The following is a 17,908-nucleotide window of genomic DNA, read 5'->3' as shown; positions in this document are numbered from 1 at the left end:
CTAATGGGTCCCGTTCAGCACCCTAAGCTTTACCACACATTTTAACAAACGTGTTTTGTCTTACATGGGTTAGAAGTTTTGGAATGGGCTGATTTTTGGTGAGGATGATCTCTATGGTGAGGAGATCATCCTCACCAAAAATCAGCTCATTCCAAAACTTCTAACCCCATAAAAAATGGTTTACAAAAAATGGACGGTCCACGATTTTTCAACGTGTAAACATGAGGCTAAACATTTCAGAATGGGCTGATTTTTAGGGAGGATGATCTTCTAATCATAGAGATCATCCCCACAAAAAATCAGCCCATTCCAAAACTTCTAACTCATGTAGGACAAAAAACGTTTGTTAAAGTGTGTGGTAAAACTTAGGGTGCTGAACATTTCCCCTTACTAATATATATATATAGGGAAATGTTCAGCACCCTAAGTTTTACCACACACTTTAACAAACGTTTTTTGTCCTACATGGGTTAGAAGTTTTGGAATGAGCTGATTTTTGGTGAGGATGATCTCTATGATTAGAAGATCATCCTCCCCAAAAATCAGCCCATTCCGAAATGTTTAGCCCCATGTTTACACGTTGAAAAATCGTGGACCGTCCATTTTTTGTAAATCAATTTTGATGGGGTTAGAAGTTTTGGAATGAGCTGATTTTTGGTGAGGATGATCTCCTCACCATAGAGATCATCCTCACCAAAAATCAGCTCATTCCGAAACTTCTAACCCATGTAAGACAAAACGCGTTTGTTAAAGTGTGTGGTAAAACTAAGGGTGGCGAACGGGACCCATATATATATATATATATATATATATATATATATATATATATAGGGTCCCGTTCAACAACAAACATTTTGGCAAAACATTTTTCAAAACATGGGTTAGAGGTTTTGGAATGGGCTGATTTTTGGTGAGGATGATCTCCTCACCGTAGAGATCATCCTCACCAAAAATCAGCCCATTCCAAAACTTCTAGCCCCAGTTTACAAGTTGAAAAATCGTGGACCATCCATTTTTTGTAAATCATTTTTGATGGGGTTAGAAGTTTTGGAATGGGCTGATTTTTGGTGAGAATGATCTCCTCACCGTAGAGATCATCCTCACCAAAAATCAGCCCATTTCAAAACTTCTAACCCCATCAAAAATGATTTACAAAAAATGGACGGTCCACGATTTTTCAACTTGTAAACATGGGGCTAGAAGTTTTGGAATGGGCTGATTTTTGGTGAGGATGATTTCTTTACCGTAGTGATCATCTTCACAAAAAATCAGCCCATTCCAAAACTTCTAACCCATGTAAAACAAAAATGATTGGCTAAAATGTTGGCCAAAATGTTTGGTGCTGAATGAGACCCATATATATATATATATATATGGGTCACGTTCAAGGGCCAATTTTTTGGCAAAACATTTTTCAAAACATGAGTTAGAAGTTTTGGATTGGGCTGATTTTTGGTGAGGATGATCTCTACGATGAGGAGATCATCCTCACCAAAAATCAGATCATTCCAAAACTTCTAACCCCATCAAAAATAGTTTACAAAAAAGGGATGGTCCACGATTTTTCAACTTGTAAACATGGGTTAGAAGTTTTGGAATGGGCTGATTTTTGGTGAGGATGATCTCCTTACCGTAGAGATCATCCTCACCAAAAATCAGCCCATTCCAAAACTTCTAACTCATGTTTTGAAAAATGTTTTGCCAAAAAGTTGGCCCTTGAACGCCACCCTATATATATATATATATATATATATATATTCTTTAGATTGAAATTCATTATTCATTGAAAAATATGTATAAAAAAATTATTGGTTAAATTTAGAATTAGATCTTGTGGAAATGGAAATATTTCATTTATTTCGTGGAAATATTTTGAAATTTAATACAAGGGTCATATATGAGGTAATTGTTCTTGAATAGTTCATATTCAAGAGCATGTGCTCTAGGGTATGCTATTTACAAACAATGTATTATTACTTGCAAGGTGGAGCTAGGATTTTCTTGTAGTGGGGGCAAATTATGATCAGTCGTATAATTGAAGAACTTGAAGATGAATGATTTTAAGACAAAATTCAAAGGTTTTTTTTATTAGAAGTTGAAGAATTTTCAATTAGTATATGAGAAGATTCGGTAAAGAGGCAATGTCATTAACAAAAACTTGAAGGGGGGGGGGGGGGGGGGGAAGGGATTGGAGGGAGGTGAGAGTGTGGGGGCAAATGGGGAGAGAGGTGAGGGAGTGGGGACAAATGGGGGCATGTAATTAGTTGAAAATATAGGGGTTTCTCAAAGTTCTGTGGGGGTAATTGCCCCCACTAACTCCTTACTAGATCCGCTCTGATTACTTGATAAGATTAGAAAGAGAGTGATTGCAAAATTAGAATTATAATGAGAAGTGGAATTCAAAGATTTTAGAAAGAGAATCAAGAGTATGTGAAGTGTAAATTTAATGACAAAATCAAATAAGAAGATTGCCTAGCATATATTGATTGTAGAAATACTACAAAGTGATCATTTTCAATATCCCGTAATACACAAGGATAGGGAGATAATCAAAGCTAGATTATCGAAGTGGAGGTATATTTCTAAAGTGCCATGTGATTGATACAATCATTCAAATTAAAATATTTTTATCTTATAAATGTTTTATGGAACTAAATATTAGGCCTACTAGGACGTTGAGATAGATATGTAGAAAGATTACAAAAAAATAAAATTAAAAATAAGCATATTAAAAAAAAAATGTAAGAGTATCTTCAATAGGCAATCAACAAAGAAAGTAGAAGGATATGATTTGAGCACATTGAAGAAAGCTCAATTACTAGAATAATATGCTAAGTTGAATGTGCTCAAAGAAGATGGTTTTCTTTTTTTAAATAACAAAAGATATGGCTCTTGGCAAAGTTGAACGGATGATCATGTAATTTGACTACATTCTTGAGGACGTCTCTGAGAAATCAAGGATTCTATTAAGTACAATAACCACGTTCTAACGTGGTTTATACTTTGTACAGGGGAAAAAACAACAAAACAACCTATGGCAGCTATAATTAATTCTAAACAAACACGTTTTTACAGTTATTGTAGGAATTTTTTCTATTCTTAGGGTGGTTTCGGAAGTAACTTCCCTGTTTAATAAATATATTATAAATACCTCCCTGTATTTGAAATTTAGAAACACCAATTTACCCTTTTCGGGTGGGTTATAAGAAAAAATAACTTTAAACGACAAAAGCACAGTCCGATTTAACAAAAGTTACAAGGTTTAAAAAATAAATAGGCGTGATATTGTCAAAATAAATAGGTGATAGGAGGTAACATTAAAGATAGAGAGAGATTTCTAATATTCTATATATTTTAGGGTGTTAAGTAAAGAATCCTATATGCAATATTTATTTATATAAACCCCTCTTTCTCTCCCCTTGATCCATTATAATACAATTATAATCCCAGTTTGAGTTTGGTTTTCTGACGAGATATGGGTTCTTCTTCTTGTTGTATGGCGAACATGTTCGCCCTTTTGTTTCTATTATTCTCTATATCTTCTGCATTGGACATGTCGATCATCAGCTACAATGAGAAGCATGGAGACAAGCCTAGTTGGAGGAGCGAAGATGAGGTGATGCATATTTACGAATCGTGGCTCGCTAAGCATGGGAAAATCTACAATGCTTTGGGAGAGAGCGAGAAGAGATTCGAGATCTTCAAAGATAACCTAAGGTTCATAGAAGAGCATAACGCGGAGAACCACACGTACAAGGTTGGGTTGAATAAGTTCGCCGATCTAACGAACGAGGAGTACCGAAAGATGTATCTTGGTACCAAGATTGACGCACAGATGAGGTTTTATAGGCCCAAAAGTACACAATACTCTCTGCAGGTCGGAGAGAATTTGCCGGATTCCGTTGATTGGAGAGAAAAAGGTGCCGTCGTTGCGGTCAAAGATCAAGGAAGATGCGGTAAAGTCCTTATTCCTATTTCTAAGGGTATTTTTGTTATTTTAGAAATTGATTTGGTTGGCTGGCTCGTTATATTGCTTAGAGAGCCCAAATTTTACTCATCACAACCCAATTATGTAAATTATTTCAGACCTAACTTTATTTCTTAAAGTGAGAGAATGATATTCTCACCCTATTAATTAATTTTTCTTTCTTTAAATTTAGTTTGGATGTAATAAATAAAAGTTGGGGGTGTCATGACCTTTGATTCACGAATCCATCCGTTTTTCTATCCACAATCAACACAGTTGTGGTTTATTGGACATCATGACCCAACCAGTTCAAAATGGCACAAGAACGTTAGACCATGATTATGTTACGAATCTAAATCGTAACTTGATAATTAGATTCTAAAATAATAATAATAATAATAAAAGGATGAAGAAGATGAGATGATGATCTGATTTGTGATAGATTGGATCTTTTACAACAATTCAAGGTGTTCAATCTCCTAAATAAAAAAAGAATTTCAATCCAAATTAAACTAAAATTCAAAATAACTTCAATCTAATTTCTCCTCCCAACTAGATAAGATGACCTATTATATCATTATACTCCCTAAAATTAATATTTAGCTACGTTTTTTATTGGAGCTTTATTTATTTATTTATTTTTCTTTCCCCTCCTAAGCTTCTTCAAGAATATAATTAACTTTGTTATACTTTTTTCCGTTAAATAACTAATTTTCATCTATGTACAAAAAATAAATTGAAGGAAGTTGCTGGGCGTTCTCGACCATTGCTGCGGTGGAAGGGATAAACAAGATCATGACGAATGATCTGATATCGCTGTCGGAGCAGGAATTGGTAGACTGTGACACATCGTATAACCAGGGATGCAATGGAGGTCTGATGGACCATGCATTCCAGTTTATCATCAACAATGATGGCATTGACACTGAAGCTGATTACCCTTACAAGGCCTCAGATGGCAGATGCAACCAGCATGGGGTCCGTATTATATATAATTAGTTGTCTTTTTTTTTTTTTTTTTAATTTTGTTTCGAATAATAATTATTCTTTTATTTATGCAGAAAAATGCTCGGGTTGTTACCATCGATGGATACGAAGATGTTCCACCAAATGACGAGAAAGCTTTGCAGAAGGCGGTGGCACATCAACCTGTGAGCGTTGCCATTGAAGCTGGTGGCAGGGCTTTCCAACTCTACCAATCGGTAAAGACTCTCTTATCTGAAAAATTCAATTATCATTATAATCGATTTCTTCATAGATCATCTCGTCACACGTAATGTGCTTTAATATGAATTGTGCTTCAAAATTACAACAAATACAGTTATGAAAACTACCTTGCCACCAGATTCCTCAGAGGCACTAAATTATGGAAATATCACAGATGTGTACCGAGCACATTGCATTAGTTTGAGTCTGCAAGATCAATTTTTTTTTTATACTTTCAAACAAACAGCCTTGAAATATATATATATTTTTGTCTCATTGGCTCATTCCTTCAAACCTCCAAAGCTTAAGAAATTGGTATTTTATGTGGAAACCTTTTTTTTTTTTTTTAATTTTGGTGAGCAAAAATTCTTGAAGAGAGAGGGAGTGATAGTGGACATGAAGACTAAATTAACAGAAGATATGGACACATGGCTTTAGACAGAATTGAATGGGATAATAGTATTGGTTCATACCCTTTAGAAAAGGATGTGTTCATATTTTCCCTCACTGCCTCAATCCACATTCTTTTTGGTCTTCTTCTCATTCTTTTAGAACTTTCAACTTGCATATTCCTTCTAATTGGGGAAATGAATGGTAACATGTTTCATTCTGCTGACCCAAAATTTTGAAATAAGACTTTGATGATGATGATGATTATAAAGCAAAGACCTAAATAGTAAGAGACATTCCAGGTTCATGAAGTTACTGCTCAAAGAACACATTACGAATACACCCCAAAGAAAATTATTTTACCAAGTCAAAAGCTCTAGCTTTCCCACCTCTCACATAGGCAAAATTAATGGGATTGGGTTGCGCATCATGGTTTTAAACTTGTCTGACACCGAGACGACTCGTATGATTCATCTTGGTATTGTCCACCAACGATTTGGATTGACAAGTCATCTCAAATCTGTCTGTCTCTTTAAAGTCAGTCGATTGTGTCATTCTTGAACGAGACGACTCGAATAAGTCAGAAAACTCATCCAAGACAGACGTCAAAACGGGTTTTAAAATCATATAGTGCATAGGTCTTGTTTTAGCTTTCATATGGATACCTTAATGGAGAATTAGTGATGAACAAACTTAATAACCTAAATAAAGTCATATAGATGAATGGAATTATTAAGTATTCAATTATTTATTACCGAATTTCACTCTTTCCTTTCTTGGTGTCAGGGTGTATTCACAGGAAGATGTGGAACAGATTTGGACCATGGTGTGGCTGCTGTTGGATATGGCACAGATAATGATGTGGATTACTGGATTGTGAAGAACTCGTGGGGAGCTAATTGGGGAGAGAATGGGTATATCAGGTTGGAGCGTAATGTGGCTGGCACAACAACTGGCAAGTGCGGCATTGCAATGCAGGCTTCTTACCCCATCAAGAAGGGTCATAACCCTCCCAATCCCAGTCCTCCACCTCCCTCTCCCTCTCCCGTGAAGCCTCCCACCGTATGCAGTAGGTACTACTCCTGCCCTGAGGGCAACACCTGCTGTTGTGTCCGAAAGTATGGCCGCTTCTGCTTTAAATGGGGATGCTGCGCACTCGAATCCGCCACCTGTTGCAAAGATCATTCCAGCTGCTGCCCCCATGAGTATCCCATCTGCAATGTCAAAGCTGGAACCTGCCTGATGGTAACTAATCTCCATCATGTTTAAAGATTAGCAACATTTTAGCTATTTTTCTGTTTGCTGACATTTCGTAATGCAACAGAGCAAGGACAACCCACTGGGCGTGAAGGCGTTGAAGCGAACTTCTGCTAAGCCTTCCTGGGCTTACAGGAGTGATGAAAGCAAGAAGAGCAGCAGTTCTTGAGAGGTCTTGGTGCATTTTGGACAAGGGAGGAGTAAACGAAAGAATGGTGTGTTGGGAAAGATGTGTTTGATGCCATGCAGCACCCCCTTGCAACTATAGTAAACAACCTCCTCCCCTTAATCGTCCAAAAATTAGAATCCATGGTTATTTCGATAGTGATTATTGTACACAGAAATTTAGACGTTCATGTTGCTCAAGGATGGATGGATATCATTGTCAAGTTGCTTTCTCTTTCCTACGTAAACCCAATCTTCATTTTTGGGTTATTTCAGTGAACTTTATAAATTTATCAATCATAGTTATCCTATGAATTGTTATTATTTCACTAGTTGGCTCAGATGCTATTCCCTCTTGTAATAAAAATTGGAGTTGTCCCCCTAGGTCAATTGGAGGATGCTTTATTCTGCAACCTTAGGGTCTGGAGTTGAACTTAGATTCTTAAGCATCACTGACACCATACATTGTGCTTTACACATCGTCATGCTAAGCTCCTAACCATACCTTGATTGAAATATAGTCCCTCCAAGGACAATGATTTATAGTGCATATGGCAAATCCTTTTCGCCATGGGACAGTAATGATATAATGAACCTTATACATTTGATTAGACTATTACAAGGTGGAAAGCACAATAGTGTGCCAATCAGTTCGCATCCACAAGTTTGGCATGATAGTTCAGCCCAATGTAGGTAAGCTTCTCAGTGGTAAACCTAGCGAGCTCTGTGGGGTGCAACAACTGTAGGGAGTAGTCCCATAACAAAAGGGAGTTCCCATAAATTTTGAATGTGGGTCTGCTTGTGAAGACTTAGTTTTGCAAAAAAATTATATGGTATTTTTAGTGGAACCAACAATATAGCAAGATTGTTCCCTTCTTGGCCCAATGGTTACCTGTTTTACCATGACATAGACCTCTACCTGATTCACCATGACCTATTTAAAGAATTGCATCTGAATGATCTTTCCTAACCCCACATCAGCCAATATGTTGCAAAAACTATTAATTTTGCATCACAGAATTTAACTTTATGGTGGGAAGTGGTTGAGTAAGGCCATTTAATAATACTCCCCTGTTGTCTCTGTTTCCTTATGATAGCGTTTACTCTCGTAAACATCTAAAAATAATGATGTAAATAATAAGTTTGATGTCATTCATTTTTTTTCTCCAAAATTTTCTACTAGTGCCCATTCCCTATGCTTGTCCTTGAGCTTGTGTTTTGCTGGAGCACAAAAATTATACGATCTATAATTCACCTTCACCTACTAATTATTGACAACTAATCTCACTTACCCAGCCAAAACAATAAAATAAAAAACAATTATACACAATATAGCATCACACTCATACTAGAGTATCGATGTCTAGGTAAGCTGCTTGGACATTAAATAAAATAATCTCAAAATTTTCATTATAGCATGAAAATAATCCCAAAATCGCTGATCCGGTCTCAATTCAAAACAAGTAAAAGACAAAGGCTGCTTGAAGTCTCTAGAAATGATAAAGATTTCTCCCTTTTGGTTCATGGTTACCTGATTCACCATGATAAAGATAAAGACATGCACTTAAGCCATTTTTCTCTAGCTACCACATCAGCCTATATAACAACTCTCAATGAGGTTCAAGAACCAAAAAATTTAACATTATAGAATAAACTTTATTGTGGAATGTGGATAAATATGCCTCTTTGATAATATTCTCCTGTCGTTGTTGTCTTTGCAATTGTAGCAAAATGAAATCATCTCATAAACATTTGAAAGTTATTTTCTTTTCCAATTTAGTAATTGAACCTGTCCCCAGGTTATCTGTCACTAAACCCACCTCTCCGCTTTAGCTCGTGTTTGGCCTTGGCCTTGATCCGTAACAGACGCTAAATGTAAAATACAATTGTTCATAGTGCCGACACAGCATCACCCTCAATACTGCGGTATCAATGTCTAGTTAAGCTGTGTAGACATATACTAATCTCACTATTTTCATTATACCTGAAACCACTGACCAGATCTCGAATCAAGGCAAGTAAAATACACAACTCTGTTGGGGATGGAGTAGCTATATATCTACAAAAATAATTAGAGAATAAATGCATGGGGGGAGAGAGTGGGGTGTTTTTTAGCACATACTTTTGGTAATTCTTTACTCCATTTATCTAAACAATTTGTGCAAACATTTTCTATATGTTTAGTGGATGAACACAAGAATTTTGGCTGACAGACATAACTAAAAGTCAATCTCTAGAAAATAGAGGGAAAGAATAATTAGTTATTTGAATAAAAGAAAAGAGAACCCACATGTGGATTGGTCAGTGAGATTAGAACATCCATTATACCATGGAACAATAATATCTTTACTTTTGTTATGATGTTTGGGAAATAACTCTTTTAAAATGGTCAGGTAACAAGGAGTACTGATTTCAGCTTTACCCTCATTAAAAATAAAATGGATACCACATCTTGTTGATTAAGCAACAGCCAACGTTAGGGAGCCAACATGGAGCAAATGCTTTTGTCCTATATGGGTTAGAAGTTTTAGGTCATAGAGATCATCCTCACAAAAAATCAGCCCAATCCGAAACTTTTAAGTCATATAGGACAAATTTTGGCTCCTTAACGTTGGCTGCCGAACGCACGTTATCCATATATATATATATTCAAGCAAACAAAATAAAAAACAAGCCTCCTCAAAATGGTTGCTGTGTTCAACATAGAGCTCTTGAGTTGGTACCTCATAACCCTCAAACTCAAAGAAACTGTCCAAGCTGGTGCCCTTAAGATACAAGAATCCCCCACTTCTGCCCGAAAAATCAACTTACATGAACAACCACTACAATCCGATCAATGGAACATTTCATTAATAGTTGGTGGTGAAGAAGAGTGCAATTCATCGGATCACGAGTGGGTGATCTCAATCATAGATAAGCTCAAGCAGGCTCATCAAGATGAAGACGCTGAATCATGGGACAAGTTATGTATCTACCGAATCCCCAAGTGCCTACGAAAAGGGGACAACAGCGCCTATGTCCCTCAAATTGTTTCTCTTGGGCCTTACCACCATGGTCGGAAGCGTCTAAAGGACATGGATAGACACAAGTGGCGATCACTCTATCAGGTTCTCAAGCGAACCAAGCATGATATCAAGTACTACCTCAATTCTATCAAGGAACTTGAGGGAAAGGCCCGTGCTTGCTATGAGGGACCGATCACCCTCAACAGCAATGAGTTTGTTAAGATGATGGTTGTTTCATACTTGAACTCTTTCGAGGTGCTTCTGAGAGTTTCAAGCAACTTGGATACTCCCGTAACGACCCTGTCTTTGCCATGCGTGGCTTCATGCATTCCATCCAGCGTGACATGATAATGCTTGAGAATCAGCTTCCACTCTTTATCCTGGACCGCCTCCTCGGTCTTCAGATTGGTCAGCCAGACCAAAAAGGCCTTGTGTCCAAGCTCGCTCTCCGATTCTTTGATCCACTAATACCCACTGATGAACCCCTAAGGAAGAGCGATCAGAACAAATTGGAGACATCGCTGGGATATGCAACCACTTTCGACCCCTTAACAGACCAAGGTGGCCTCCACTGCATCGATGTGTTCCGCCGGAGTCTCTTACGGACAGGACCTCAACCAACCCCGAGAATTTGGCTAAAGCGCTGCTCACATACTTTTCATGTCGCAGACAAACGACGGCAACAGCTGATCCACTGTGTCACAGAGTTAAGGAAAGCAGGGATCAAATTCAAAAAGAGGAAGACAGATCGATTCTGGGATATAAAATTCAAGAATGGAATCCTTCGAATTCCACGTCTATTAATTCACGATGGGACTAAATCAGTATTGCTTAACCTGATTGCGTTCGAACAATGCCACATTGATTGTAGTAACAACATAACTTCCTATGTGATCTTCATGGATAACCTGATCAACTCACATGAGGATGTAGCATATCTCCACTACCGTGGAATCATCGAGCATTGGCTTGGCAGTGATGCTGAGGTCGCTGACCTCTTCAACCGCATGTGCCAAGAGGTGGTGTTCGACATCAATCATAGTTATCTTTCACGGTTGTCGGAGGAGGTGAACCAGTACTACAACCACAAGTGGAATGTTTGGTGTGCTAGCTTAAAGCATAATTACTTCAATAATCCCTGGGCTATCCTCTCACTTGTTGCTGCTGTTGTCTTGTTATTGCTTACTTTTGCACAGACCTTCTATGGAGTATATGGTTATTACAATCCATGATCATGAAACCAGTAAGTCTACGCATATCCCCCTTTCATGCCTTTTTTTTTTTTTTTTCAGCTTTAGAAAGTAATTTTTAGTATGAAAAATTACCTAATGTTCTCCATGCAGATGAGCATTATTGCTGCAGCATGTAAGTAGGTCCTGTTTTTTTTTTTTCTTTGGTAGGTCTATCCTACTAACTTAGTCAAGGTAATCAAATATAAAGTTATAATGTTTCTCCATGTAATTTGAACTCTAGCTTTCACTGTAGTTCTCCAATCAATAGCAAGTTCACTGAAAGACTATTTAAAAGATGAGACATCACAGAGGGTCCCTTTTTCCCCTCTCTTTTGGAGAGATTGACACAAAATCCACTCCAAAAGACCCTTAAATATCAAAATCGAAAAGATGTTTCAAATAAGTAATGAGCTTTTCAAGACTTTTGAGTTTTAATTGTTTAGGCCAATTTAAAGGTGTGCTCACCAATTTTGTTTGATGAAACTAAATAAGTTTGTATGTGTAGTTTGTCCATTACTTGTCTACGATTTAAATGCTGATGATAATTTTTCTCATCAGAATTACAGTAGAAGGATCTCAATCCATGGTGACAACAAAAATGAAATGAGTGGAAGAACCAAAAAAGATTTTGCTATAAAATATTCCAAGTACTAAATCAGAGGAATGCTCCTTGTGGTCTCGTTTCCCTCGCAACTTGCAAGCTTAGACAAACATAGTGACAGTCAATACATGGGAAGCAAGTAGCCCAAAAACATGGTGGATTTATACAGCCATTACTTGTAGTATGATTCATACCCTCTATTAGGCCCTGCATGACCACACAAGCAATAATTTCTTCTAACAATGACTTAATTGTTGGCATCTGATAAGCTCATACACCCCAATATTTGGCTACCTATTTAGTAATTGGTGAATCATGTTCCCCATTATTTCCAGAGTAATCTTGGCAAAAAAAAAAAAAACCTTAATTAGTATTTCCAATAATCAAATGGGGCTGTTGATTGCTGGATAGTCCAGCACCAGTTTTACTTGAAGTGATGACATTTGAGTTTCGGATTGATTGTTTGATTGTGTTTGTACCGATTTATACACAAAAGGATTCTACGACCATTGATGAAAGAGGGAATCTGAGTAGCGGAGTACTTAATCCAGATTAAGAGTTCTGTTCAAAACAACGGCATTGCTCATCACAACCTTTCTTCCCAATGGGATGTGTCTTTTTCTTTATTTCTTTTTCTTTTTGTTCTTTTTTATACCTTTTTTTTTTTTTTTCACTTTTGCTAAATTGGTGTGAATATCGATTTGGTTTGATTCTCAGTTTGAATCGGCCCAAGTTACACCCCTAATTATAGCAACAAAAAAAAAAAAGAAATAATGTCATAAACATCTTAAAATATTGTCAATAGTAAATTTAATGGCATGTTTTTTTGTTTTGTTTTTTGTCTTCTTGTTGTACTCATTTTCTTTGATTTAGCAAGTGTTTGCCGAAGCATATAAGATCATTACACACAGGGACAGAGCTAGGATTAATGGAGAAAATTCAAAGGTGCTTGGTTTGAGGTTGAAGAGGAGGGTATTTAAGTCATTTCTCATTAGTCTATGAGAGAAGGCCCAAGTCAAGGGACAATGTTGCAAATTTTAAAACATAGCTTATCTCAAATATCCACCAAAGTATATGTCTAATCATCCAAAAAAATATTGAGGGCGGGGGGACTCATGTTGAAAATACATGGGTAACTTAGATTAAAACAAAAATGTATGGGTTTTTCAAATCACCCATAAAAATTGAATAAGGGGAATTGGGTCATTTTCCAATGATAGAAGGCTTAGTCAAAGGGCAATGTTGTCAATTTTAAAATTAGCTTATTTCAAATATCCACCAAAGCAGAAAAGGGTGTCTAATTACCAAAAAATTGAGGGGAGGGTGGACCAAAATTAAATTGAGAGTAGGGCGACCAAAATTAGAGGTACCGCAATGACTTAAGTGCAAAGGAGTGTCTAATCACCCGAGTGTAAAGGCGAGGGTGGGGGACAAGAAGGTCCGAGGGGGCATGTTATTAGTTGAAAATATAAGGGCATCTCAAATTTAAAAAAAATCTAAGGGTTTTTAAATCATCCAAAAAATTGAGTGGGGGATCTAGCCTTGTAATTCAACAAAGAATAATGCTGAAGTGACCTCAAGTTGGAACCTCATACCGCACTTCTTGACATGGAAGTATATGAAAATCATAGATGTTTTTCATTGATATATGAGTGAAAAAGCATCTATAGTTCCAATTCACTTTCACATCAAGAAGTGTGATAGGAGGTTCCAGCTTGAGGTCACTCGAGCACGACTCTTCAACAAATTAATAATAAAAAAAAAATCTAAGGGAAAAAAGAAAAAGAAAAAAATGACATTGGACGGTTGAAGTAAATCTCTAGAAATGATATAGATTTCTCCCTTCTTGGCCCTAGACATGCACTTTAGCCATCTTCCACTCCTACCACATCAGCCCCTATAACAATTCTCAATGAGTTTCAACAACCAATAGTTTTACATTATAGAATGAACTTCATTGTAGAACGTGGATAAATATGCCTCTTTAATAATAATCCCCTGTCGTCTTTTTCTTGTTATTTTAACAAAACTATAACATCTCATAAACATTTTAAAATTATATTGTAGCTGTACATGTCCCCACGTCTCCTCTCGGCTCCGCTTTAGCTCATGTTTGGCCTGTGGTATCAAATATCAATGTCAAGGTTGGGGTTGTAACAGCTAGCTACAAAAAAGAAGAAAGAATGGATGAGGGGTTGTTTGGCACTTACTTTTGGAATTTCTTTAGCCCATTTACCAAAACAACCTGGTAAAATATTTTCCATATGTCTAGTGGATGAAAATAAAAATTTGGGCAAGAACCATAAAACTTAAAGAATCAAAGATGAGAGTCATGTGGTTTCCTCAGTTGGATCAGGTCAATAAAAAGAATGGAATAATAGTATCTGTACTTTTTTTATCCCCTTTTATTATGATGTTTGGGAAACACCTCTTTTATAAATTATAATGATCGGGTAACAAGGAGGACCCATTCATTTAAGCTTTGCCCTCATTAAAAATTAAAATGGCAATCACAGCTTTTGTTGATTAAGAGAGAGATCTTCAAGTAAACAGAATCAAAACAAGCTTCTTCACCCAAAATGGTTGCTGTGTTTAACAAAGAGCTCTTGAGTTGGTACCTTATCACCCTCAAACTAAAAGAAACTGTTGAAGCTGGTGCCCTTAAGTTTCAAGAATCCCCCACTTCTGCCCAAATATTCAACTTACTCGAACAACCGCAGCAACAACTATCATCCGATCCGTGGAACAATTCGTTAAAAGTTGGTAGTGATGAAGAGTCCAATTCATCGGATCACGAGTGGGTGATCTCGATCAGAGATAAGCTCGAGCAAGCTCATCAAGATGAAGATGCTGGATCATGGGCTAAGCTATGTATCTATCGAATTCCCAAGATCCTACGAGAAGGTGACGACAAAGCCTATGTCCCCCAAATTGTTTCTCTTGGGCCTTACCACCATGGCCGAAAGCGCCTAAAGGATATGAACAGGCACAAGTGGCGATCACTCTATCAGGTTCTCAAGCGAACCAGGCATGATGTCAAGTACTACCTGAACTCAATCAAGGAACTTGAGGAAAAGGCCCGTGCTTGCTACGAGGGATCAATCACTCTCAACAGCTATGAATTTATCGAGATGATGGTGGTTGATGGTTGCTTCATACTTGAGCTCTTTCGAGGTGTTGGTGAGGGGTTCAAGCAACTTGGATACTCCCGACACGACCCTGTCTTTGCCATGCGTGGCTTCATGCATTCTATCCAGCGTGACATGATAATGCTTGAGAATCAGATTCCACTCTTTATCCTAGACCGCCTCCTCGGTCTCCAGATTGGTGAGCCTGACCAAAAAGGCCTTGTGTCCAAGCTTGCTCTCCGATTCTTTGATCCACTAGTACCCACTGACGAGCCCCTAAGGAAGAGTGATCAGAACAAATTGGAGACATCACTGGGATGTGAAACCACCTTTGACCCCTTAACAGACCAAGGTGGACACCACTGCATCGATGTATTCCGCCGGAGCCTCTTACGGACAGGGCTTCAACCAACACCGAGAATTTGGCTAAAGCGTTGGTCTCATGCTGTTCGTGTCGCAGATAAACGACGGCAACAGCTGATCCATTGTGTCACTGAGTTGAGGGAAGCTGGGATCAAATTCAAGAAGAGAAAGACAGATCGATTCTGGGATATAAAATTCAAGGATGGAATCCTTCGAATTCCTAGGTTATTGATCCACGATGGGACTAAATCACTATTTCTAAACTTGATTGCTTTCGAACAATGCCATCTTGATTGTAGTAATGACATTACTTCCTATGTTATCTTCATGGATAACCTGATCAACTCGCCTGAGGATGTAGGATACCTTCATTATTGCGGAATTATTGAGCATTGGCTTGGCAGCGATGCTGAGGTTGCTGACCTTTTCAACCGCCTGTGCCAAGAGGTGGTTTATGACATCAATGACAGTTATCTTTCACCGTTGTCAGAGCAGGTGAACCGGTATTACAATCACAAGTGGAACACTTGGCGTGCCACCTTAAAGCATCACTACTTCAACAATCCCTGGGCAATCATCTCGCTTGTCGCTGCTGTTGTATTGTTGTTGCTTACTTCTGCGCAGACCTTTTACGGGGTATACGGTTATTACAATCCATGATCATGAAACCAGTAAATTTACACACATTCCCCTTTCATCCCCTGTGTTTTTCCAGCTTTACAGAGTTCTTTTTAATACCCAGATTTATTTGAAGCAAATACAGATGAGTTTTGGATTTGATTGTTTGATTGAATTTGTACCATTTTTTACAGAAGTATTATACAACCATATATGAAAGAGTGCATTTGAGTGTTGTGATTTAAACTTTAAACAATGGCATTTCTTATCACAACCTTTCTTCACAATGGATGTCTTCTTCTTTTTCTATTTCTTCCTTTGTTTCTCACTACTTTCTTTTTTAGATAAATTGGCGTGAATAGGTAATGTGGGGGGAAAATCCACATACCTCAATATTTTTGCTCTGAATTGCAGGGATTCTCTTTAGAGATCTTGTTAGATCCTTCCCCTTCTCGGTCATTGCATGCTTCTCCTTTTAACTAGGTCTCTTCTTATGTCATTATCTTCAAGGGAGCTGCACTGATCCCTTCTACTTCGCTCAGATAATTCTTATTAAAAAGAATAAGGATCAAGTAAGGTGTCCCATTCCTATAGAATAGGAACGGTGTCAACGTGGCATGTTTTGGTAGGAGTTTAAAACACATCGACTCCTAACCAAGTTGTTTTCTGCATTGCATGCAGCCTGATGTGTTTAATCTCCAACCAAAACGTGCCATGTAGACACCGTATGTTGTTATGAGAACGGGACACCACTCTGGATTGCAACTCTATTAAAAAAAATTCAAAAATTTATTTCAGGAGCTCGGGTCACTACTTGTCCAACCTAATTGGCAATGTATTGTGAATCATTCCCTTCCTCCATTGTAATCATGGGATTCTGTCACTTTTGCTTGCATTCGGAGGAGAAACCTTAACACTTTAGCAAAAAGGTCTAAAATTTCAGGTGATGTTATCATCACTCGACCCTTGTATCAATGCTTTGAAGGTAGACAAGATCTAATTTTACTAACCTCGCCTCTTTTGAATGTTTCACTTTCATGTTGTGCCTACTTTGTGCAATGCAGTCTAATACCTGTGGATCAGTGACCTCATATATTGCCCTGGTCTTGTCTTTACTCGACATACATTGACACACCTTGAGTCACATTTTCAATGCTACGAAACCATTTACGTATGTTAAGACATTGAACGAATTCAGCTCGTTTTGAAGGTTCAGTTCGCCATTAAGTCCAATACCATATGTTGATAGAAGAATTAGAGGTGATTACAAGATGGAGAAGAAATAAAAAATTTGCTCTCATTTTGTAATAATCTGTCATCTTCATGTGTCACCTTATTATTGGGGCAGAAACAAATAGAGCAAATCCAAAATGGAGCAAAATATTTCATGGTAGGTCATACTTGGTTATAAGCAATGTTCATTCTCAGACTAAAACAAATAAGTATGATTATAAATTTTAAAAATATTTTTATACATTTGTATATATTTTATTGACTCGCACCAGTCATCGAAATGACTCAATTCAATGGACATACGAGTTGAGTTTTTTTTTTTTTTTTTCTTGGTTTATTTTAGATTTTAAAGCAGTGCTTGATAGCATGGTTGGCAGCAGGGGAATAGCTACCCTCATTATTTGGGATAAGGAGTTGATGATGAAGATGAATAGCTAGTAGCATTGAGCAACACAGTTCAAATAATTGGAATCAAGTTGTGTGAATTATAGCATGCTTACTCATAGATGAATCAGAGTACTACTCCCTCATGCGTGCCTACAGGCACAACATAAAAACTGGAAAATTCGATGGGCCAAGACTAACGAATTTAGTTTCAATGGCTCAGAGCTGTTGAAATTTTTTATGTTCCCCAGATTTGACGGCTTAGAGCCATCGAATTTATCCCATCCTCCATTAATTTTATGGTTTCGGCCAGTCAAAAAAAATAAAAAATTCGACGTCAAATTTTATGAAATTCGACA

The 17,908-nt window shown here is 37.5% G+C and overlaps 2 protein-coding genes and 1 pseudogene across 2 annotated transcripts; all 3 read left to right on the top strand.

The window, feature by feature from the left end:
- Positions 1-3,384: 3,384 nt before the first annotated feature.
- On the top strand, positions 3,385-7,387 carry LOC147407105 (cysteine proteinase mucunain-like). The gene is made up of 5 exons (XM_086435499.1): positions 3,385-3,956; positions 4,710-4,945; positions 5,029-5,169; positions 6,350-6,808; positions 6,888-7,387. The coding sequence occupies exons 1-5, from the start codon at positions 3,476-3,478 to the stop codon at positions 6,987-6,989; spliced, it is 1,419 nt and encodes a 472-aa protein (XP_086291625.1). The 5' UTR covers positions 3,385-3,475; the 3' UTR covers positions 6,990-7,387.
- A 2,282-nt stretch (positions 7,388-9,669) lies between these two features.
- LOC147407104 (UPF0481 protein At3g47200-like) lies at positions 9,670-11,252 on the top strand (annotated as a pseudogene).
- Positions 11,253-14,227: 2,975 nt separating this feature from the next.
- On the top strand, positions 14,228-16,206 carry LOC147407103 (UPF0481 protein At3g47200-like). The gene has a single exon (XM_086435497.1). It carries the CDS (start codon positions 14,403-14,405, stop codon positions 15,972-15,974), a length of 1,572 nt encoding a protein of 523 aa, XP_086291623.1. The 5' UTR covers positions 14,228-14,402; the 3' UTR covers positions 15,975-16,206.
- Positions 16,207-17,908: the final 1,702 nt, after the last annotated feature.

The sequence above is a fragment of the Akebia trifoliata genome, chromosome 3, assembly GCF_017979445.1.
Source record: "Akebia trifoliata isolate Shusen 1 chromosome 3, ASM1797944v1, whole genome shotgun sequence".
NCBI classification, from domain to species: Eukaryota; Viridiplantae; Streptophyta; class Magnoliopsida; order Ranunculales; family Lardizabalaceae; genus Akebia; species Akebia trifoliata.
This window is presented reverse-complemented; position numbering and strand designations above follow the sequence as displayed.

Excerpts from the sequence above, each read along its gene's own strand:
- LOC147407105 (XM_086435499.1), top strand. The coding sequence starts at position 3,476 with ATGGGTTCTTCTTCTTGTTGTATGGCGAACATGTTCGCCCTTTTGTTT. Across the intron at positions 3,957-4,709 it reads CAAAGATCAAGGAAGATGCG|GAAGTTGCTGGGCGTTCTCG; the intron begins GTAAAGTCCTTA and ends AATAAATTGAAG. Across the intron at positions 6,809-6,887 it reads AAGCTGGAACCTGCCTGATG|AGCAAGGACAACCCACTGGG; the intron begins GTAACTAATCTC and ends GTAATGCAACAG.
- LOC147407103 (XM_086435497.1), top strand. The coding sequence starts at position 14,403 with ATGGTTGCTGTGTTTAACAAAGAGCTCTTGAGTTGGTACCTTATCACC.